We start from the raw sequence: 24,575 nt of genomic DNA on the forward strand, positions 1-24,575 counted from the left end.
AAGATTTGTAAAGAACAAATTCAGCCTGCTGTGCCATTCAGACTGAAAATAGCAGTAATTGAATGACAAATGCAACTGCTTAAAATTCAACAGATTTATCACTTCATTCCCTAAACCTTTGTTGGTAAAAAAAAAAAAAAGTTAAAAAGGTTTGACAAATTAACATTTAAGCTATTTGTTGGACTAAATTACGGCTGATGCATATCTATATTTTTTTTACAACAAGCCTGCCATCTAGTGATGCCAAGTACCTTAGGATTTATTTACCTTAGGTTTTTTTTTTTTTTCATTCAACAGTAAACTCAACCTGGCTAGCACATACTATATGGCCACCTTTAGAGCAATTTAAATTTAGATAGAATTATTTTGATATTTGAAACAGTGAGTCAGACATGCACAGATACAAGATACACCTTTTATCTATAACAACTATATTAGTAAAATCTTACATTAATGGTTACAATATAGGAAATTATACACACACACAAAGCATGAAAACACAAGCACAAGAATATGAAACATTAGATACATCAACTCACAATTGTGTAACTAGACAAGTGTGGGTGGTCTTTTAAAATATAATTTTTTCATATTTTTATTATTTTGAGTTTTGCCCTTTGTCTTTGGAACCACCATGAAGTTGGATCACACTGGGAGGTTCCTCTGAAGGCCCTTCCAAATTTTGTTTCTTACTTACCTGTAAGGCCTTTCTAAACCAATTTGCCAACACAACCAGTTCACAGTGGCCTTGCTGCATGTGGAAAATTAAAGGATCGAGGCATGCATTGAGACAGTACAGTATCTGGGAGGCTTCAGAAAGCAGGTTGACCACCCATGCAACCCAGCAAGCGTTTTTGCAGTGATCCAAGCTGAAGAAAATGATACAGGCGATGATGTGAAGCAGCTGCCCTGGCACCCAACAAACCAGGAAGTTGGCAATGAAAACGGCAATCAGCCAGATGGTCTTGTCCAGGCCTTGCATGTTGCCTGGGCCCCACTGTTGCTGTGAATGCTTCATCCGGGAAATGATCTTCACATAGGAGGGAATGATGAGGAGCAATGGGACAGAAACCTGAATGGAGTAATAGGACAGAAGGTTATAGGTTGCTTCAGTGGTCCTAAACCTGGATATCACCACTGTTCCACACACATGGATGCCATCCTTCCTGACCCAGTAGAGAATGTTAGGATAACTGAAGTAGATGAAGAGGCCGGTGATGGCCCAGAGTAGAACCGAAACCAGTGCGCTGTTCCGAGGGGTCCGGATCATCCGGGACTCCAGAGGGAAGACGATTGCAAGGAAGCGGTCAGTGCTGATGGCGCAGATGAACATTGTACTAGATGTCAACCCGCCGAAGTATAGGATTTTCACCACCACGCAGAGTGAATGGCCAATTTTCCAGTGGTAGTCAGAGCTAATGTAGGCAGCCCAGGGTCCCATAGAGGCCAGATAAGCAAGGTCACATAGAGCCAGGTTCAGTACACCAATGGACCCAATACTCCAAGGTTGGGATGGACGCAGGCAAGCCCACAGACTCCAGAGGTTTCCAATTGTTCCAAGGATGGAAAGAGTGTAAATGACAAAAGGTATGAAGTTGGAAGCGTACATGCGGTTGGAGGGACAGTCCATGTAGGGAACCAAAGGAAGAGCCAAATCATTGGGGTAGGTGCAGTTCCAAGCCCAATAAGAACTGTTTACTGCCGACATTTCTTTGGTCTATATATATTTTTTAAGAGAAAAGAGCTAAATTAGTAACCCAACTCTTGTAAATTATTAATTTTAGCTTCCAGCACCATTTTGGTATGAATGCTAAACTTAATCACAATTTCAGTCTCATCTCATTCAACTCAAGCAAAATATGCATTAAAGAATGGATGGATCTTACCTTGAGAAAGCTGAAAGATGTTGGTCTAGACCTATCTGTCAATTGCTGTATATCAGCCCTGATCCCTCCTTGAAATACATGCGCATTTGCTCTTGGGAGTTATGTGCAAGGTAAAGACCACGAGTTGATAATTAACTGCTTCTGTAATTGTCTAAAGTCTGTATTAAATGTCAAATGATACACTTCTATTTTTTTTGGACAACTTGTTAATAGTGGCCAACTGATGGGCTACATTTCCCAAAAGCACCTTGGGCTGAATTATGTAATAGTGACCATATGGTTATTTTAAGACTGCTGGGATTTACTGATAACCATATCCATTTAGCCAGTTTTGTTTAAATACCTTCCAACAACCTTGTTGGAGTAACTGTTGCCATCATTCATGCGCATAAAAAAAATGCTTTAGTGAGTAAAATATACTTTAATGAACTTAAGCATGTTCCTTTAAAGCTCACTTTCCATCATTAAATTTCTGTATTATGTATTAAACAGCAAAATTTGCTCAACTTCTAATTGGCAATTGGAGCACATTTTAGAACAGGCCAGGGTATAAATAAATATGAAAAGATGAAGAACATCTTTTCAATCTTGCTTTTTTAAATCAACCAGAATGCCCAAAATCATGAATGTTAATGTAAATTTTAAAAACATTAACTTTTCACAGACTTGTGTACATTTTTATTGACTCAAAAAGACATTCATCCCTTTTACAAAGAAGGTGAGAGCACTGATTTATAGCATATAAAAAAATAAGTATTTTAACAGTTCACAGACTAACAAAAAAGGAATCAATTTTACATATTTACAATATCCAAGAAAGGTTATATCAGCCAATATACAGATTTTAACAAGCTAACATATTTACAAAATAAACCAGTGTAGCATTAAATATATACAAGAACCTATGTAGTTCATATGTAGTTTGTCTGTATCCGTTTTATCTAAATATAAAGCAAAACAATTGCATAGTGATTACTACATTTTAAGCTCAAACTGAGGAATCTCCTGAAAATAACCGCTCTTAATGTGACAATCGTGTTACAAGACTAAAACGATTCAGACATTGTAATTTATGTTGCTATTGAGGTGGGGAATATGAAAATAGGTTTTCACAACTAAAAGGCTCAAATGAAATAAACTGACTGCACTCAAAACTTCACCTATTACTTGCAAACCAAACAAAAAGACAAAAACATAAAACCTCAGAAGGGTACACACTGTCATTTCTTTTATTCCTAAACTCCTAATGCTATTGTTATAGGTTTACTATTCCCTAAGACAACAAACCTACGTCCCAATATGCATATAGAAGAACCTTTTGAAAGGCACTCAACATAAGATATAAAGTTTTGTGTATATAAGCAAGCTTTTCTGTAACAAGAACACAGACTGTTTGTAATGAATTTAACATCTATTATTGCCTTAACATGCATTGATGTAATGGGTTTAATCAACAGTGGTGTAAGTTTTGACTAATGCAAAGACAATGACATTTGAATTTATCTGCTAATGAGATCAGCCAAGAGTGAAGTGGCCTTACTGTTAAAAGTCACTGGGCAAATGTATTTATTCCTTAAAAGGTCGCCTGGAAAACCGCCTTAATGATCCCACAAAATCCCCATCGCAAACAATGATCAGCTTCACCTTCACCGTGCTAAGGGAGAAACAATCCTATGTTTAACGATCAAGTAAATGTTTTCTTTTTACTTTATTTTTGAACTCCAATGGGAAAGAAAAACATGGCTCCAATATGGAGGTTAGAATGAGTAAACGGCTTCTATCACAACTATTGCCACAAAGAGTGGAAACACAGTTGCTAGCAAAACCAGTCTAGTAGTTCGAGTGTTCAAAAAAAAAACAAAGTGAAGTGAATGAAACAAAACATCTTTGGATTTACAAGAGGCACAACAGGTGGTGCCCACGGCAGCAGGACTTACACAGGAAACAAACAATAAATACATTTTTTAAAAAACCTCCTATTCTGCACATAAACATGTTAAACGTGAGCAGCAGCTATACCTGATTCATAGATAGGTAGATCACATTTGTACTCTATGAACGTCTTCCTCATTTGTGTCCGGTTTGAAAACTGGGGAGCCGGTCACCTTATTCACAACAGCATCTTGAGCCTTTAACCCAAGAGGAACCAGTTTAGGCATTGGCCGCCATGTCACACTGGTCCCTTCATTGGCTGACTGACCTGATGCAGCTTCACATGCAGCTTTCATGTGCAACAGAGGTGGTGGAGTAGGGGCATCACCTTTAACGCAGCACGCTGAGGCTTGCGGACTTTGAGCATTTGTTGATGGTGCAACCCCAGATTCGGATGAAACCGAAGGTGAATCTGATCCAAAAATGACTTTGACCAAGTCATCCACTTTGGGTGGGATATCGATTTCATCTTTAGAGTCTGGAGCCATCAGATCTTCATCCAGAGTTAGAAACAAGGGACTGAGAGCACGGTCATCATCCTGTTCTGGATCTGCCTGCTTGTCCGAACATGTCTGTCCCTCGCCTGGCACAACAATCCTCTGATCTTCATCTTCGTTACTCAGCTGCTGGCTAAGGAGAACAAGTTCGTCTAACAAAGACAGTAGATTTTCATCCTCAGGATCATTGCTGTCATCTGGACCTTTCTTGTCCAGTCCTTCCTGGTTGGATGAAGTAACAGATGCACTGTTCTCATCTCCTCCAACAGGTTGTTTGGGGACATCCTTGGATTGAGGCTCATCCACAACCGCCCTTTCCTCCAAATCTGGAATTTTAACATCTGAGGAGTGCTGCTGATTTTCCACAGGTGCAGGGACAGATGTTGGCTGTGCCTGGACAACAGATGTATCTTCCTTACCAACTTTCTGTTGTATTACCAGATTCTTCACCGGTGGAACCAGAGAAATAACATTGGTGATATTTGGAAGGTTGGTGGAATTCACTGAAAATGAGGCATTGTAAAATAAAGACATTTTACTCATATGAATATTACTGAAGTATGGAAGCCCATTTCTGCCACTGAATTTAAAAACAAAAAAAAGTTAATTGTGACTTTTTTTCCTCAGAATTCTGAGAAAGTCAGAATAGCGATATATAACTAGCAATTCCGAGTTATAGTCATCTAGTTTATATCTTGCCATTCTGACTTTTTCCTCACAACTGAGTTTATATCTTACAATTCTGACTTCTCAGAACTGAGATATACTCACAAATGTTAGTCAATGTCCAATTCAGAGGGGAAAAATGACCAACTCTGACTTTAAAACTCAGAATTATGCTATAGTCAGAATTTCGAGATATAAACTTGCAATTCTGACTTAATTTCTCAGAACTGTGACTTCTGCTTATCAGAATTGCAGGTTTGAGGTCTGCATTCCCGGGACCCGACCAGGTTTCTTGCGACGCGGGATTAAATTCCCGAACAAAACACGGTAGCGGTCGGTAACTCTGGTGCAATTTGAACAGTAGCGGGTGGTCTAACAATATCCCGTTCCCGTACAGCCTGTACTTGGACTGTTATGCACTATCTGCACGCAGGAACCAGTGCTTTGTTTTATTTGCGGGGTCTGTGCGTGAATAACGATGCTCAGAGCAGGCGAGCCTACCAGTGGTGAATATAAGGCCCGCAGACAGAACAGGTAGTTGGTCGATGAGTGACAGAGCAGAATAAGGATGGAGCAAAGTGTGGATGCGCTGTCCTTGAAGAACGTTCAACTCGGTTGTGTTTATATTTTGCTTAGCCTATAATTTTAAATGACAGATGTCGAATTTATTTATTTATCTCTGTGACACTTTACCCAGGCTACAGTGTTTACAGCAAAATGTTAAACGAATTTACTATTTTGACAAGACGAATAAAATTATAATAGGCCATTTTTGTACAACCTACATTTCTTTCGCTCTGCTACACTTGTTCCTATTGTGTTGTAAATGTTAAACAAATTGTATTCTGACAAGACAAATAAAAATAAGAAATACAATTTTTGTACATGATCCTTATTTTCTGTGACACTTTTTTCCTACTGTGTTGGCAGCAAAATGTCTTACAAAATTTGTTTAACATTTTGCTGTCAATTTAAGACTCTTGACAAGACGAATAAAATAAATCCAATTTTGTCCATACTACACTTATTTGTTAGTCTCTCTCTCTTTCTTTCAGTAGAGGAAATGTGATTCTGGAAACGAGATCTAAATTTAGTGGAAATGGTCGGGTCGGAAAGAAAATTATTCAAAACGGACAGCAGATGAACAAAGAGTGACTATCGCGGGAGCGGGTGGGTACGGGATATAACCTTGCAGGAGCGGGACTTAAAAAAACAGTCAGACCTCTATTGCAGGTTTATATCACACAATTCTAACTTTAAAAGTCTCACTTGCAAGTTTACATCACAATTCTGAGGAATTGAGAGAAAGTTTCACAATTACCTTTTATTTTTTATTCATTGGCGGGAACTGACTTGTAGTCAACTTAATAATGTGATTCAATAAATATGACTATATCAGCCAAGGAAACTTACCTTGTGTGTTAATATTAACAGGACCGTTTGTAATTTTGATAAACTGAGGCTGCAATAATGGAAGGGGATTTTCCACTCCAACTGGGTGAGATACTGCAGGAACTATGGATACAGATGCTACACCTAGTTAAAAAAAGACCACAATGTTTGTTATCGATATTACTTAATGCATAACATTTTTAAAAGCATCTTTGACCTATTCAGACACACACCTGGTGTGGATGATTGCTGTGTCCCTACTGAGGTGATGCCAATCGGTTGAAGTGGGTTGTTTATGGTTATGATTTGGTTGCATGGAACCATGGTATTCATCAGAGGGAATACTTGAGGTATACACACTAAACAAGAGACATCGAAAAGTGTGAACATCCAAAAACCAGTTCCAACCATATCAAGTCAACATGGCAAATGTATGCATACGTTTTCTTCTTTGACTAACCATTAGTTAAAAGAGGCTCTTTGACTGGAGATCCTTGTGTCGCCTGGGATGAAGCACGGGAGAGAATGTTTGGCCGCGTTCTCTCACGTGGTATTGAGGAATGTTTTATAGGACTTGGGAGAGAGACAGGTTTCTTTTGTGGATTGGAGTTAAAAGATGGCTGAGGAGGTTTAGATGTGCTACCTTTCTCTTTATCCTGAGTTTTAAGAGTGTTTTTGCTGCTATCGAGGGTTGCGGGTGAGGCTGTTGGTGCAGAATTTGAAGCAGTTTCAGTCTTTTCCAGGCTATTTTGTTTTTTAATACTCAAGTCCATCGGTTTGGACGGAGAATAGGTGGGTTTGGGAACCTCTTTCAATTTGTTCTGGTATGCTAAACCTTTCTGTTTACTTCCAAGGTCAGCTAGTTTAGGTTTTGGTTTGGGCTTTGTCTCATTCAGCTGGGACTTCATCTGTTTTGCTTTAGACTGGGTTTCCAGGTCTTTTTGTTTAGCAATAATTTCATTAAGCTTCTGGCTGATGGACTCTGTACTCTTGTCTGTGGACAAAAACAGATATACCATTTGTTAACAAAACAGATGTTCAAGCATTCGTATTACATCTTATAATATAAAAAAAATCTCAAATATGATGTTGCTGATCTGTTATGATAACTTGTGTGCAAGAAAATAATTATTCCACAGTCTGAAGGACTGCCTTACCACACAACTGTGAAAGTGTCTGTAGGTAACACTGTCTCTTAAATTGCAGTCTCTGTCTTTTTTTTACTAGGCGGTCTTCCTGCTTAACCAGGGACTCAATCTCTTTTTGAGCCTTGAAAGTAAAAAGATGACATGGATGAAAAAAAATTACATAACACTATACAATATTTTCAATGCGTTTGCAAGCATGAAATGAAGCAAAGCCAACAACAAACCATTGTAAGGATTCTCATTTTGGAGGTTTCAAAATTTTTTGAAGGCTTTCCGAGTGTTGCCTGAAGTTTAAGAAAGCACTCTTTAAGTGTGCGGCGCCTTATTCTCTCCAGCCTCACTCTCTGCAGAAACGGGTTTTATAATACAATGCATGAAATATATTACACGTGTTACAAAACACATAGAAAGGGTTGGATCAGTCATTTGAAAAAATGTGTGAAACTGAGAGGATAAAACTTACCCTGACCTTCACCTCCAAACTTTTATTATGAATGTGCCTCCAGTTTCTGCAAAACATTTAAAATAATGTAATTTTGTTGATTTTGAGGACAGGAATTGGTTAATTTTTCATAAGAAAAGCATCTATTTCCAGATGTGTCTGTAGTGTAGACGTAGATCAGGTCAAATAACAAAAACATCAAAATAATGCAAACCACACTTCCACATAATCAGACGTTAATCAGTTGTGCATTACCTTGGATGTTGATTCCGCCTCAATGCAGATGCTCGAAATTTGGCAATACTGTTTTCCTCGGCAGACTCTTCAACGGTCTCAATATCGACCACCACCTCTGCAAAATCTTTCATCTCAGAGCCCAAACCATCTGTATCCAACATCCTCTCCACTTGATCAGAATCCTGGATAACAAGAAAAATAGAACTAGCCTGAACAAAAAATATAAGTTTGTTGATCTACATAAAATTATTCTTAAAAGGTGAAGAGAGTCAATTTTACAAAGCTCTTACACTCAAACTGTATGCATCTTCTTGGTCATCGTCACTGTACAGGTCAGAGTCATCAGTTAATTCTGTTACGTCCGAACCAATCTCTTCCTCGTCAGAAACTGGAGCTATGTCAAAATCTTTTTCTGTCACTTTGGGATTAGCTTTGTTACCAGTCTCAGCCAAACTCGAACCACCTCCAGAAAACTGGTTGGGTTTTGGAGAGGAGGCACCAGAAGATGGAAGCTCGGATATATTTTCTGCTATTTGTTCAGAACTGTCACATCTATTTTGATTAGAAGGATCCATCTCAGATTGGTTACGGACATGACCGACTGCCTCCTCTGTTGAAACTGAGCTAACAGAAATAGCGGTCTCAGACTTAGTGGAGTCTTGGTTGTATAGCGTTGAACATCCATGCTTAACCAATGGGAGGACAGGGGAGGAAGTTGGAGTGATAATTCCAGTGTTTTGAACAGGATGTGGTGGGAGAATTCTCAATGTACAAGTGCCAGACTGTCCCAGAAAACCTGGAACAACTTTAAGGGTAGAAGGAACGCTGCTCAATGAGATTGCCTTGGATGAAGTGAGTGTGACCGGCTTGGCACTCATAGATGAAGATGCAGAGACTGGTACAGTGACAGCAGGCTTTGACTGCGTTTGTGGTATTGGGCTGAAAGACTTGACTATGGTGGCGCTGCCACCCTGAGGCTTTTTTGGATTGACTGCAGTAGGTGCGGGCAAACGGATAAAGGTGGCTGCAGGGGGGAAAAAAATAATTAATGTAATGTCTTTTGGGGATAAAACACATATTTTGCCATTTCTCCAAAGAAGTTTATGAACTTGAGTAGAATCATCTTTGGACCATGAGGTGCAAAAATGACCACATGAATTTTGATATTAGACACTGTTTGCCAGCAAAACTATCAAATTAAACCACTAAAAGTGAATTTAAATGCTATTCGAAAACACTTAGTTTACATTTAACAAAATGGCTAAATGTGCTCATAACCTGTTGTTAATTTTCTTAACTATTTTATAACAGCTTTACTTAGTTATGATTATTGAACTAAATATAAGGCTTATATGTGTTCCTGTAGCTCAAACAATAGAGCAGGGATGCGAACGTTGGTCCTGAAGAGCCCCAGCCCCGCAGTTTTGCTTCAACCCTAATCAAACACACCTGAACAAGCTAATCAAGGGCTGTACCCGAAATCGCCCCCTATACCCTCGGCCATTTTAAGTGGTGTTCGAAACCTTAGTGGATGTTCTCGAGTGCACTCATTCAATCCCACAATGCACCGCAAAAACGAGTGTACAACCGATATACACTCAACGGCTAGAGAATCCCCAGAATGCACTGCGAGAGTAGCGCGCCGAGTCAATTCCCACGTCTCACCAGAAGATGGCGCCCGCAGCTGAATCATCCATTCATTGATTTTAGAAGCGCTCGTCCACGGCGTAATACAGTGGAATAAAACAAAGGTACAAAATTAATTGTAAATTGACTAGGGTTTATACATAATTTCCGTGACTGAGTTCTAGATAAATCCTTCAATCTTACTATTGGAGCTGCCCGTTTCAAATGATTATTTAACAGGAAGCAAACTATGCAAAAGCGGCAGTTCTTCCGGTGCATTCAGTGTCCGAATTCACTCACTCATTTTCATTCACTCCTTCAAGTGAACTATATGAGTGGACTAATGTAGGGAATAGTGAATGAGGGTATAGGGGGCGATTTCGGATACAGCCAAGGTCTGAACAGTTACTAGGAAGCTACAGGCAGGTGAGTTTTAATTGAGTTGGAGCTGAACTCTGCAGGGCTGTGGCTCTCCAGGACCGGAGTTCGCCACCCCTACAATGTCATGGGTTCGATTTCCAGAGAAAGCAAGGATTACCAAAATGTAAATGTGCACCTTGAATGTAAAGTGGCTTTGGATAAAAGTGTCTACCAAATGTGTAAATGTTAAACATCTATATTCACAGTTTTTTTTAGAACCAATTAATATGGCATTAAAGAAACCACTTACGTTGGCCTTGAGATAGGAGGCTGGGTTTGATGGCTTTGATTTGACTTAAAGGCACCAACTGCAAGAGCTGGCCATTAGGATTACGGTACAATGTGTTGCCATCAGCGGTCTTCACCACCTGAAGCAGCAACTTTTGGTTTTGGGTCTGTGGGGGCCGAGTCTGTGAGACCGGCTTTGTAAACCTTGGACCACTACTGGTGAGACCTGTACTACGGGACATAACTGTGATATAAACTGTCTTTTTTCCAGGAGTGGTTGATCCAGGTGAAGAGACAGTAGTTGTTGGGGCTAGATCAGACCCACCTGAAAATAGGGAAAATGTATTATGGCAACTTAAACATTGGGCTTGGTGGCTTGGTGAAATTATTCAAAGACACTGTGAAGTATATAAAGTCAGTAGGCCCAAAGCACCAAACTAGCCCATAATCAAAACAAATGATGACGGTGACACATTATGTTCTCAATAGCAAATCTGCTAATATAATATGCAAAGTATAAGCAGCGTTCACACTGGCTGCTGTATTCCCATTAGTAGTTGGCACAATGTCACTGTGAATTTACAATCAAGTTGAACAATGCTCACCTCAGTTGCATTGCAAATGGTCTATGAAAATTATATGACCACAAATTGCCAGGTAATTGAAATGTGTGACTGGTTGCTTTGCTTTAAACAAGTTAATCAGGCCATGTTTAACAATTACCATATATTTCACAATACTGAATGAATCAAAATAAATTTACATTTTCTTTTATCACTGTAAAGGTGGTGTCACACATCTTTACATGTCGGTCTGCGCAAGGGAAAGATCTAACATTAAGATACAATGTGTCATGTCAAAATCAAAAGGAGGTTTTGTTGAAGTTTGGCATCAAATGAAGCACATAAAAGATTTAATCTACAATAGCAGTCACAAATGATGATAAAAGACGACCATGGGAGGGGTACACAAAACATAGGAAGATGATCCAGCATCATACATTAAAGGTGCCGCAAGCTCTATATCACAAGCACAGACCCATATGAAGGCCAAGTATATTAAATTCTCCCAGTAGATGCATGGCCAAGGTTTTGTTGGAGGGGGAAGCACAGACACACAATGGCAAACCAAGGAAGCCAGGCTTACCCAGAGGGAGGCTGGGTGATTTAGTGAGGATGGTGATGGCAGGGGCTTGGACTTTTGATACAGTGGGAAAACTGGCGCTACCTGTGGAGTCTGAAGGCTTAGACACCTGGGTAACCAACCCTGCATTAACAGGGGAAAGAGCCACCCCAGGAGCCCCAGCCTCTCTGCCAATCATCAACATGGAGGAGGGGATGACAATTTTTGGAACGGAAGGCTGTAATTGTGAGGTGCTAGTGTTGGTCAGATTTTGAGAGTTGATGTGGTTGACCACAAACTGGGTGAAGACCTTTCCCACTGGGGGCTTGGTCACTGTGCAAAAAACAAATCAAGGAGCAGGTTAAATCTGCTACTTAAGTTATACGCATATTTACATGCAGTAAAGCTGCATAAATGTAACAGTGTTACGCACTGCTCGATAATATACTGGATGTCCAATATTTTGGTCAATATCCTTGAGAGCAAAATGTCTGGAGGTAAAACTGTGAACCTTTCCTTGACTTACCTACAGACTTGATGACCGGTTTGGCTGCAGAAGCAGACGTGCTTGTAACTGTGGTTACTGTGGACACAGTCGAGACCGGAACGGATGTGATAGAGGCCTTTGTAACAGTTGATGTTGTTACCACGTTAGGTCCAGACTGACTGACTGGACATATTCTCCCTGTAATATAAGCTGCCAGTCTGTTGGCAGGGTGCAAAGCTCCCATCTTCCCCAGCTCTAATTTGGCTTGTGGGTATGTCTTTCCATTAACCTGCAAGAACAATTGATCACAGGGTTCAAAGATCAAGTTCTAGTCCATTTGAAAATAAGCATAACTCAAAGTTAATTTAAATACATCTAAATGGTTTTATCAGATAATTGCATGCATACCATTATCCGTCCAGGAGCATCAGGTGCTTTTTTCTCAGCCTTGAGCAAGCCTGCAGGGCAACACCTGGAGAGGAAGGGCAGACCTTTCACCTCACTAGTCTCTATATCCTTTTTCAGCTCAGCTTTGTTTTGCGTAACCTTCTCATCTTCTGTTTTCTTTTCCGCAGGCTGAGAGATGATGACTTTGTATGTATCAAAAGAACCATCCTCGTTCTCTTGTAGAGTCTTGGAGACTGGGTGGATGAAGTACTTGCCAATCCAGAAAGGATGCTTCAAACGATCCTGAGCCATGTGCTCACATACTATCCGCATAATGCCATTTCTGGTGTCCGTACTAGCCCAACTGCATTCAGATATGATCTCAAGCCGCTTGGCAGGGCCAGACAAATTAAGAGGTACAAGCTCACCCTCCTCAATATCTGTGAGCAGAAGGAAAATAAGGTTTTCAATTTAAGGACCAGCTTTGTAAGGCATTTTAAATTCCTTGAACTTTACAATTTGTTGTTTGCATAAACCATGGTTACATTAGCTATTAACTAATTATCAGTTAGGGCAAAACTGACCTTGCGTAGACACCTGTGAGATGTGGTGTTGTTCAACCTGCAAAAATTACAAAAGGTTTAGTTAGTGTAAAGTTTTCACATGGTATGTACCAAAAAATGTGCCATCCTTCATGTAGGAATCTCACCATTTTTTGTTTATCATGGCACATAGAGGAAAACGGTCGTGAACGAGCACATGTAAGCTTGTTCTCCATATTGTCCTCAGTCATATTCAATTTTCTCTCTTCCACCTGAATACAGTATGGAAATAATTAGGATATAAAAGTGTACACACAATGAACTAAGCTAACATGAAAAATGAGAAATACAAGGAATCGACTACAGAAAGAATAATCTCTCCTGAAATAGTTAACCCATTAAAGCATGTTTAAATGAACAGTGATCGGTACGGATGTTATGGCTGCAATGTCTTCTAAAAATGTAAGTCTGAGTGTCTCACCCTTTTTTGTTTTGAAGGACTGAAAAAGATTTCCAGGTCATACTGAAGCTCTCGAGACAAAAGTGCTGGAGTGGGAGCTCTTGGAGGAGGAGGACAGAAAAGAACTTCTGAATCCAAACAGTCACTTTTTCGATCCCATAATGTACTCACACGCTTAGCCGGTTCAGGTGCTGTCTCCGGATCTGTCAGAACTGCAGGAGAAGGGCAACATAACTCAGTTAATTTAATGTGTATAGCTCTTTTCTCAATACAAATTTCACATATTTCAAAGCAGATTTTTAAGCAATACAAGCATATTGGGAAGATACAAAAATATTATGTTAAAATAATAGACAAAGTGGACAAATATTTGTAATGATAATAGTACACCTATTGCAATAAATTATAGACGGACCATAAGTCTTTCTCTTTTTGTTTTTCTTTTTCCATTTAGCCTTGTTCTCCTCTGATACTCCCTGAGGTTCAGACTCATCTGTTGCACTTTGCTCCTGTTTGGGGGTCTTAAGTGCAACAACTTTGCGTCGCAGGCAGCTACAGCCCAACATGCACTGTGGTTTTCCACAGTGATGATGTCGCCTCAAGTGAACCAGACTGGCACACACGCAGCCAAGCCTACAGAATACATTGAGGCAGGGTGGTGCACGTCGTCTTATAATTCTGATGGCTTCAGGGTTTCCTTTTGATACCCCCTTAAAACAGAAATAAAAAGAGATCAGGAAGAATGTAAGGTGTCTTAAAGAACATTGTCATTATTGACAGTCAAACTACACATTAAGATGAGCTCCACTTTGACTTGTACCTCAGCGGTGACAAGAGTGGCTAGTGCGATGGCTGCCCTTTCTTCTGTGATAAAGGTACGATGTTTGCCTTCCCACACTGCTCCATCTTCCACATCCATCAGCTTCACCAAAGTCTTAGGCAAACCTGTAGTACGTCCAGCTGCACAACTTGATGGTGCGGAGCCAGAAACTTCAACCATGGGAGTTTTATTAGAAACTACCTCTTCAGCAGTTTCAAGAACAGGCTTTTCAGGACTCAAACTTTTCTTATTTTTAGATTTCTTGTTTTGCTGTGGCTTTTTCGAGCACAAAGCAGGTTTGTTAACACTAAAGACTGGTTTTGTTTGCTTTGCTGTACTTGACTTTAAGGGTTTTTTAGATTTATTTTCCTCTTTGGTCTTAAATGTTGGCTTGACCTTATTGGATGTTGTGGATAAGGTAGCTGGTACTTGTTTCTTAAGTACACTATCCAGGGTACGAACGTAACTAGTGCTCTTAGTGGGTAGCTGGTATGCTACAGGTGTAACATCAGCCTGAGATAAGGTTGCAGCTCGTTCATCTATCAGTTTGCCCTCACTGGCCAGGTACTCATCCAGCATGTCACTACAAAATGCAGAGAGGTTCTTCTGTCCTGCATCTGTGCTTGACATGCCTGCAAATAAAATGCAATATTCTTTTAGCAGCATTATCATTTCAACATTTTATGTTACAGTTAAAATCATATTAAAAACATGTTCTTTTTAATGAATAACTGATAAAAATGGTATACCTTCAGTATGGGATCCCGAGCCAGAAAACTTGTCTCTCCATCCTTTAATTTTGGTGATGTCAGTGGTTTTTCCTGTCCTTGAAACAAACCGGACTACAGAGGGAACAATGCACTCATTACAATGAAAACCTGAATCATAATTCATGTATGATTTATTTGCTTATTGATTGTTAATATTAATAAAATATGTGTTACCTTGAGATGATGCTGAACTTCCTTCAGGCGAGACTACAGGTGGCGGTATGGGTAATTGCACACCCAGATATTGCAGGTCAATTTCCAGAGTGATATCAAGTAGATTCAACTTCAATCCAACTATGATGAGAGAATTTTAATTAGACCTTTACTGAAATGTTGTATATTGTATTGTAATACAATTGTGATATTTATAAAGAAGTTCAAAATCAGAAACCTTCTTGTAGCACTGGATGAATGACCTGTCTGTGCCTCATAACTTTCAGATCACATAAAAGGATTTTCTCTAGCTCCTCAATCTTTTCTTCTACATTTTCATAGCTGCCCCCTGTTTAAAAGCAAAAAAAAATAAATAAAATTAAAAATAAAAGTAAAAATTAATTTAAATCCTCAACACTTTAAAAGGAACTCTTTTTTGGAAATAGGCTCATTTTACAACTTCCCAAGAGTTAAACAGTTGAGTTTTATGGTTTTTGAATCCATTCAGACGATCTACGCGTCTGGCAGTAGCACTTTTAGCGTAGCATAGATCATTGAATCGGATTAGACCGTTAGCATCTCACTCAAAAATGACCAAAGAGTTTCGATATTTTTCCTATTTAAAGCTCGACTCTCCTGTAGTTACATTGTGTACTTTATTTTCGGTCGGCCTTAGTACACGATGTAACTACAGGAGAGTCAATCTTTAAATAGGAAAAATATGACCGGTCATTTTTGAGTGAGATGCTAACGGTGCATTCTTGATGACCAAATGCTAATGGTTTAATCCGATTCAATGATCTATGCTAAGTTAAGCTAAAAGTGCTACCGCCAGACCCGGAGATCGGCTGAATGGATTCAAAAACGGTAAAACTCAACTGTTTAACTCTAGGGGAGTTGTAAAATGAGCCTATTTCCAAAAAAGTGGAGTGTTCCTATAACATTTAATTCTTACCATCAGGATTCTCTGTGGTTTTTTGTGCAGCCGCCAAATTGTCATCATCTCCGATGTGAATCTCAAGCGCTTTCTATTTCAAAATGAAGGTATATAAACCACACAGAATGTCACAAGGATGTACTGATTGAAATTGCGCTGTACACAAGACAAAATAAAAAAAATATTGTTTAAAACATTTTAAAGTAGCAAAGCAAATAAAGTAAGAGTTGTCCATCAATTAAAATTCTTCTGACAAAAAATTTATTTGTATGAAGAACAGGCCAAATTCCAAATCATTACTTAAAAACTTCCCCTCCACATCATATTTGAAGGCATTCAGTTATTCGATTTGTATTTTCAAATATGGCATATACTTAATAAACACTGACCCAGTTTTGGTGTCAATAATAATTTACAGGAAAGGCAGAAGCAAATTACTTCACTGACATCAAGCTTACCACAATCATCATATGGATTTGTTGGAATAAGGGTGAGTTTTCATTTTAGGGTGGCTGGTTGCTTTTAAGTTTCCTTTCTACATTCTAAAGTTAATTAACATGTTACCTTTGACATGAAGGAGACAAACAATTGGCCTTCAACGTCCTCCAGGCTGGGCTGCATAGGAACAGGTATGGGTCTGTCGAACACCTCATTATCTTCAAAGAACTTAAATTTTCCTGTTTTTTTCTGTTTTGCCTTAGATTTCTTGAAAGTGCTTCCATTAAAGGATTGTTTAGTTGGTTCAGGAATGATGTGATCAGAAACACTTGTTTCACAACTAACAGCAGACTGCACGTCATTAAGAGGACCTGTTCTATCAGAGCACTGACTTTGAAAGAACAAGTCAATTGTTTCACTGGGTTGTTCTGGCCCATTGGGGACACTTGGTGACAACGATTCTTTTGATGTTAGAGTTCCATCCAGAGTTGTATCCGTAACAAAATCAAGAATCTTTCTGGGAGGCAGAGGCCTGTCATTGAACAGACCTAGTGGGAAAAGGTCGGGAGAGGAAGAAGCTGTGCAATCCAAAAGTCTTTCTGGAAATGAATCAAGGGTCTTTCTAGGAGGTACTGGTCTTTCACAGAATAGATTTGGTGGAAATGGGTCAGGAGAAGAAGGAGCTGGGCTGGGTAAGGAGAAGGCTGGGGACGATGGGTCGTCTAATGGCAAGGAAAGAGATTCTTCATGTGTGAACAGAGTGTTTTGAGGAACCTTTTCTGAAAAAAGCTCAGTACAAGAGCCCTTGGAACTGTCTAACAGACAATCAGAAATAGTATCACTCTCAGCATCATCAGGAATTGAGGTAAATTGCAGGAAAGGAATTATGCTATTGTCTGTACTAGATGGAATATCAAAAACAGATGTAGTGACAGAAGGGACAATTGGTGTGTCAGCAGAATCAGTGTTAACTTCAGGTGTAGTTTGTGAACAGGTGTCATTCACAATGTCACATGTAGAGAGAGATGAAATGTCTGACTGAGACCTGAGTGTGTTGTCAAGATCTGGCATAGAAACAGCATCAGCATTATGAAACACACTAGAGATATTGTCAGGTGTTGGGTCATATTCAGGTTTGGAGGGAGAGGTAGTGTTTGGGGCATTTAATGGATCACTGCAATTCAGGAAAGGTGAAAATCTAACAGATAATTGTGTTTCTGCTGGTACGGGGGATGCAGTTACTGACAGAGATGATAACGCAGTGGACTCAGATGTTATGTTGCTTGCATCTGTTGTTGATGATGATAATTTAACCATTTCAGATAATGAGGTAAGTACTGGTTGTGAATCTGAGTTAATGGTAACACTAGGTATGGAAGACAACAAGGCAGATGGGTTTTCAGGGGTTAGAACAGGTTCACAGGACTTTTCAGAGTCTAAGGATGAGCTGGGAACATCAGGTTTTTGTGTAGTAGGTCTTGTCTTAGACTTTCTCTGCTTAAGAAACTGAGCAAGGAGTGGCAGGGGTACACGTTCTGGCCGCTTGTGTGGTAAAGCTTTCTTTGTATTTGCTTCAGACTTGTCTTCAGTGTCCGGAGAAGAAAGGGTCTCCATCCCCTTTTCATTATTTTGGTCACTGGATAGCAATGTAATCTTATCAGTTTTGTGTTCATCTATTTTCAACTCTGTTTTTGAGGAGGTTTCTGTGCTTTTACATCTCTGAATGTCACCTATCACGGTTTCATCTTTAACAACTTGTAGTATATTTTCTGTTTTGGATGATATGTCCATCACCTCCTTTTGTTCACTTGTGCAAGTTGTGGATGCTTGCAAGACCATACCATTTTTCTTTATATTCTCGAGTGACAACCTTTTTACTTTCACATGAGCACCTTTAATGAAGTCTGAGAATGCCAATGATGATGGGCGCTTCTTGCTGCTGTCAGAGAACGGGAGAGAAAACAAGACAAAAATGTTACATTTGTCAAAATTGGCAAATATGTACCATATCTGAAAACATGTTTACATGCAGGCTGCAGCCTAAACCCACACTACGGAAGTATGTGAATTCAAACACTTTGACTTACAGCTACATCTTTCCATTTCTGGTCAACTAATGTAATAGTGGCTCAACCACTTAAAAAGAATCTCGTTGAGAACGTTAGATAAATTGTCAACATGTTTATGGCTAGCTACTTGAATAATATACCACACCCACCTTAACGGCACAGAAATCTGAAGGTTACTATATTGAGTATTGAGGTCTATTTCTACTGTAATGCAAGAATGCATGTCAAGTACATACAACAGGACAACGCATTGGTCAAGCATTCAAACATTTGCGTAGAGTATGTTTTTTGTGTAAACTTGATTCATAGTAAAGCAACATTTTGCTTCTGTTTGACAAATTTATGTTGTTAAAATTTGACTTACCACAAACTTTGAACATTTGTGTCTACAACGGGAGCGTCGCCATCAATAGCTTTCCTTTCGCCATTTGTAGGGCTGGGAACATTTTGATCCTTATTGATCTTTACAGCAGCATTTCTCTTCATGAACAGAGTTTTTAAATTATTCAAGGTCGTCATCTCCCTGCTTAGCTTGAGCTCACTCTCTGCTTCCTTAGTGGACATTCCATTCTTGGCCTTAGATGATCGAGCATTGACTGCATCGTCCCTGAAACCTTTGGCAAAGGGGTTGTAGTCAATTTTGAGTTGGGTGATGCGAAGGTTTTGATAGGCTGTGACCGCAAAGAACTCTGTCTGAGAAAAACGTAGAGTTACGACACTAGGTCTGTCAACTTGAATGTTTTCTGAGTCTTTGTCTGCAGGTATGATATGAAGTCGAGGAAGGTATCGGTGCATTGAGTGCAAAATAATATGGTCCTCCTGGTCCAAGTTGTTGCAAAGTTTCAGTCTGTAAAATGAAACAGGGTATTGCATCCAGTGTAGGCCAGTAGCAGGAGATTCTGGGTGTACAAACAAACGTGAAACATGAGGCTCAGCCTTCCCATTGGTTTCCCATCCTTTTCCACTCCATTTGTATCTATAGTTATCAACTGGAACAATATCCATTGCCAACAAGTAATTCTGGAAAGGTTCCATTCCCGAGAGACGAAAGCGGCAGTAAGGGAACATTCTACGACCTTGTTTGGTCAGTATCATCTCGGTCTGACATCTATAGAACTCATTCCACATACTGTTGTTGTCCAGTGTAGCAGTGATGCCCTTACATATAGCATCTGCTGGTAAGTTCTCAGACTGGATGATGTTGTTGGTGTCTGCAAATGTGGATGATGTTGGATGGATGCCTGTTGGAACAGAACCAACTGAAGATTTCACCATTTCATTTGCTTCACTTATTGCCATCAGGCTACCCTTGTCTTTCCCACTATCACCAGATGGCAACTGTTTAAGGACAACAAAGATGGACTGTGGGGATGTAGTGGGAAGTGCCAGTGTTGGGGCAGTCACGCCCTCTTCATGAAGCACCATTGCACCCTGCTTCTCTGTATCGGCCATGGGAGTTACAAAGTCATCTGGAAAGCTTCTGACCCTCTCACCTCATGGTATATCAGGTCTACATCCTTAAGAAAACAAGACATACATGACATGGCATGGTCAACACGTTTAAAAGCTAGTAACTGGAAAGCTTAACAAGTACATTACAAACAGTTTTTGTGTTACACATTAGATTACTCCTCTACTAGTTAGATGCAGTCCTGCTTGCCCTCTTCGCATAAATGTGAGAGGACAACAATTACATTCCAGAAATGCATTACCTTGTTTGTTGTCAAACTGTTTACACCCTGCTTGAAAAATATTTGAATCACAAGACTGGTGTGTAGTGTATGGTGCTTAGTGGACCTCTAAGTAGGGCCTATTACATTAGTCTCAAGGTAATACTTGTGAGGGCACCTAGGTAACTTCTAGACATAAAGTATATCTTGGACGTGGTAGTCAAGCATATTCAACCCTGCTCCTGGAAGGGTTCCACCTCACAACAGAGTTTTGTGCACACTTGAATCAGCTCATCAAAGGCTTCTGTACACTTAACATTTACAAGCAGGTGAAGGGTTGGAACGAATCTTTGCATGAACAGTCTACCTCTGGCTCTGGCTAATAAGGTAAATTAAAAGTCTTGGTGTTTGGTCGCACTCAAGTCAAGAGGAACTGTAAATATATGGAGGAACTGATACCAAGAATACTTTTAGCACTTAATGGAAATCTGCTGCCTTAAGAAGGGGAATTGACAAAAGATACTGTCATGGTACCTTGAACAGTCCATAGCTAACAGTGACCTTTGCCCTTTTTACACATGGTATTAAATTGATTTCTGTGATCTGATAACAAGGGGTTTGTTTTAAAGGGGTCGACATAAAATTTTGGGATGTGTTGTGTCTACCAAATTTGCAGCTGCCCTCCTTATTCTCATTCGGTTGCTTTCCCTTTCGCTTGTAAGCAGTGGAACATTAGTTTGTTCATTCAATAGTATTCGCAGGCCATACATGGAGCTCCTGAGAAAGATTTAAGTGCTACCAGGAGTGTCTTGACAAAATCTGAATAAGTATTTACTGGAGTATTACAAGCTGAAAACAGTGATTTGTTTCGACTCACTTGTGAATCACCGAAAACGCATCTTAGTACCATCTGGAAACGGGCCCTTTGAAATGGTGATATAAAAGCACCGTTTCGATTTTGAAACGTGCAGTGCTCATGTTTATTCAACGAAGTCAAAGCTTTTTGGAAAATCTATTTGTGGCTGTCAGTTTTGATATTGTGGCAGGCCGCCACAAATAAATCAATGTATGGAAAACACTGCTTTGCTTTTTAAAATAAAGGATAAAGGCACAGAGAAACTATGGCTGCGTCCGAAACCGCATACTTCCCTACTATATAGTATGCGAAAAACAGTATGCGAGGCGAGTAGTATGTCCGAATTCATAGTATTCGAAAAACAGTAGGCGAGAATTACCCGGATGACCTACTACTCCCGCCCGAATTCTGTAGAAGGCATACGATGGACACTTTACTATCCCATGAGACCACGGTAGAGGAGGCGTCATATTCGAAAAATGGCGGAAAGCGGCGACGCAGCTGTTTTCAAGTGCAAGTACCTCAAGGGAAAACGTTGTCATTGTGGTTAAATTGCACTTGTTTAAAATAATCAAAGTAAACGGCTGACTTATTAAAGTTTAACCGTTGTAAATCGATGAGATGACTTCATGAACATGGCGGATGTAGTACGTCCGAATTCTATTCATACTACCCTCATTCATACTATATAGAACGTACTTTTTTAACGGTCGAGAAGTACGTTTGAATTCAAATGTAGTACCTACACAAGTAGTATGCGATTTCGGACGCAGCCATTATCTTTGGAATCACTTTCAGAACTATTTTTTAAGCTGATGAACGATAAAAACATTTACAGCCAATCAGAATCAATCGTGCTATAACGAGCTCGATAATAAAAAGCAGCATACGAGTGTGCACTTACAGACAATATTGTTTGCTGGTGTGGACGCTAATATGGTTATCTTTATAGTTATCGTTCTTGGTGTGAACGGGATGGTACAATGAAGAAAAACATTTTTATTTTAAATGTAAACAATACTGGGTGTGACTGAGTTTTCAGGCAATAGTCATGGCAAGTTATCAGCTAACGAAGTAGCTGCAAAGCTGTGTCACAGTTGACTGAGCATGGGGACAATATGCACATATTTTGCATTAATTTTGCAGCCAAGCAAAACCTAAAAAAAGTCTAGAAGATACATTATGTATGCAGCTTTATGTTAGATTCGTTGAATAAAATGTAGGCGACATACAGAGAAAATGCATAATAAACATCATTCTTCCTGCAAGCTCATAGATGTTACTTTGTTCATTCTTGAAGTGCAAAAACCTTTTTATTTAACTTTTGTCTGTATGGTGATTACACTGACTGTTGTGGATTGCCATCTTGAGATTTATATCTGTCATAACTCTGTTTTTTCCTACGTGTGACATGACTCGGCCTGGCTCTTCTCATCCAGAACATTTTATTAAAAACTTAAAAGTACTAAATCATGACACCCTAAATGACAATTAGTTACCTACCTAAAATCTGAACATATGAACAGAATTATTTTAAAGCGATATCATAGAAAGCTTTTGTGAAAACTACTGAGTATAACTACTGAGTATGACTGTATGGATGTTTAAATTGCTTTTCAAAAGAATTCAAATTCTCAGTACTCACTTTAATAATAATAAATACCCATCAAATATAGACTGTGCAAGCAAATTAATATAATGCACTCATCAGGCCAGTAATAAATGCACTCATTCTGATTGATTGATTAGAACTATAACAATGTATTCTTATGTCAAGTGCAAGCATGTCATGTTAATTTGCTTAAAATTATGTTCCAATAAATATTACTAGGTAATTACTAACGATAATGAAAACAACTACTAGCTAAGTAACCGTTTTCTAAAACCAATAAGGCATTGTGACCATGCTGCATTGCGAATATAGTCACTCTGCTGCATGATTATATTCACAATATGGCACCTTATTTTTAAAATATGAGCAGGCAACAACCAATTATTTACTCTTTGTGCTGTGTAATTACACTCGCTACACTACTAGAATGGGGGAACCCACCAATTTGTGGTCAATGCTACACTTTTCCTCAAATACATGCTAGATGTTGATTAATTTGCTAAAAGCTGGGACTCATTTGATGAACGTGATTTTTTAATAAGTAAGGGTCACTCACATCATGTACATACTGCCAAATAGTAAGCGTTAATATTCCTCTGGTTATGTGACCGCAACGTGTCAGCCCCCATGAGTAGATAAAGTCTATGCAACAAAACAACTTTTATTCGGCTACTTGTAACAAGTCTTCATTCCATGTAAGCATTATTTAAATATTTTCTTACACATCAAGGTGTAAGACCTTCCATTTATACACATACACGGAAACACATAGAAGTTTCAGACCAAATATTTTAACATTTTGAATGCATTATTAATTACATAGGATATGCAATTTACTTATATAAATACTGTTACAATAATAAAATAAATGATTATTTATTAACAGAAGCGTTAAAATGAAATGGCTAGTAAGCAATAGTTAGCGTAAATGCTGCATCTGTGTTATAATAAATCATAAATAGTTTCCTATGAGGGTAAAGGTGTAAGATGCTCAGTACGTTTATTTATAATTTAGTGCAGTATACCGCCAAATATTAAAGGAAAATACACTAAATAAAAATATGCATCGACAATGCCATGAAATGACCCTAGCGCCATGCTTTTTCAAATGCAAAACAAGTCTACTCTTTAATAGACATCTACGATAATAAAACGCATTTGTAACGCGACGAGCGCGTGAATACCGAGAAGGCTCGTGAACTAGTAGTTTACCAAAACAACATGACTAGTCTGCCTAATTTACCTAATTCACAGGTACGCAAACGTGGCAGCCACCGACGTGCATAAATGTTATTTGTCCATTCAAAGTCAAGAAATGGAGTTTGAGTCACCTTTTGTGTAACGGGCGTCGAGTTATATTCGTCGATGGCGCATGTCTCTAATAGGCCCGAGAACTAAAAGTTGGCGCGGATGGCGCGTGCACGTCGAAACATCTCGAATGGCGGGCGAATCTGATGCGTGCGTGCTGAGAGATGATCTGCTCTGGCGAAAAACACCCTTGCTCTGCCAGGTTTTTCGATTTCTTTAACATATACAGCTTTATCCGGATTAGACTGTTACCTTTTGTCAATATGAAATGCATTATTATGCATACTCTCTCTCCTGTCTTCGTTAATGCTGTTTTGCTCTCTCTCTCCCTTCTCACATTATTACACCCTGCGTCTCACCCTCCGAGGTTTGCGTGCGTGCGGTGACGTCAGGACGTATGCGCAGGCGCTGGCCCTGACTGATGAGGCTTGTTGGTTGTACTGCGCATGCGTTTACTTAACGCCTTTGTT

The 24,575-nt window shown here is 39.3% G+C and overlaps 2 protein-coding genes across 5 annotated transcripts; both read right to left on the reverse strand.

Moving 5' to 3' along the window:
- Positions 1-293: 293 nt before the first annotated feature.
- LOC306850845 (type-1 angiotensin II receptor A-like) lies at positions 294-2,611 on the reverse strand. Its single transcript, XM_079386768.1, has one exon. It carries the CDS (start codon positions 1,706-1,708, stop codon positions 599-601), a length of 1,110 nt encoding a protein of 369 aa, XP_079242894.1. The 5' UTR covers positions 1,709-2,611; the 3' UTR covers positions 294-598.
- LOC306850844 (MAX gene-associated protein-like) lies at positions 294-24,522 on the reverse strand. Of its 4 annotated transcripts, none has more exons than XM_079386764.1 (25): positions 24,358-24,522; positions 19,024-20,176; positions 16,717-18,529; positions 16,171-16,243; positions 15,454-15,564; positions 15,237-15,356; positions 15,042-15,134; positions 14,293-14,924; positions 13,888-14,182; positions 13,494-13,684; positions 13,180-13,284; positions 13,055-13,091; positions 12,492-12,910; positions 12,123-12,372; positions 11,621-11,929; positions 10,497-10,799; positions 8,491-9,224; positions 8,219-8,382; positions 7,985-8,030; positions 7,746-7,865; positions 7,531-7,642; positions 6,834-7,367; positions 6,607-6,732; positions 6,395-6,517; positions 294-4,818 (listed from the first exon to the last, which is right to left on the reverse strand). In XM_079386764.1, exons 2-25 carry the CDS (start codon positions 20,109-20,111, stop codon positions 3,926-3,928), a joined length of 8,691 nt encoding a protein of 2,896 aa, XP_079242890.1. In that variant the 5' UTR covers positions 20,112-20,176; positions 24,358-24,522; the 3' UTR covers positions 294-3,925. The 4 variants fall into 4 exon arrangements, with proteins under 4 accessions (XP_079242890.1, XP_079242892.1, XP_079242891.1 ...); XM_079386766.1 differs by having other exon boundaries at positions 16,717-18,526; positions 24,358-24,506; XM_079386765.1 differs by having other exon boundaries at positions 24,129-24,433.
- Between the last annotated feature and the right edge of the window lie 53 nt (positions 24,523-24,575).

This window comes from Barbus barbus (genome assembly GCF_936440315.1).
Source record: "Barbus barbus genome assembly, chromosome: 30".
Classification (NCBI taxonomy): domain Eukaryota; kingdom Metazoa; phylum Chordata; class Actinopteri; order Cypriniformes; family Cyprinidae; genus Barbus; species Barbus barbus.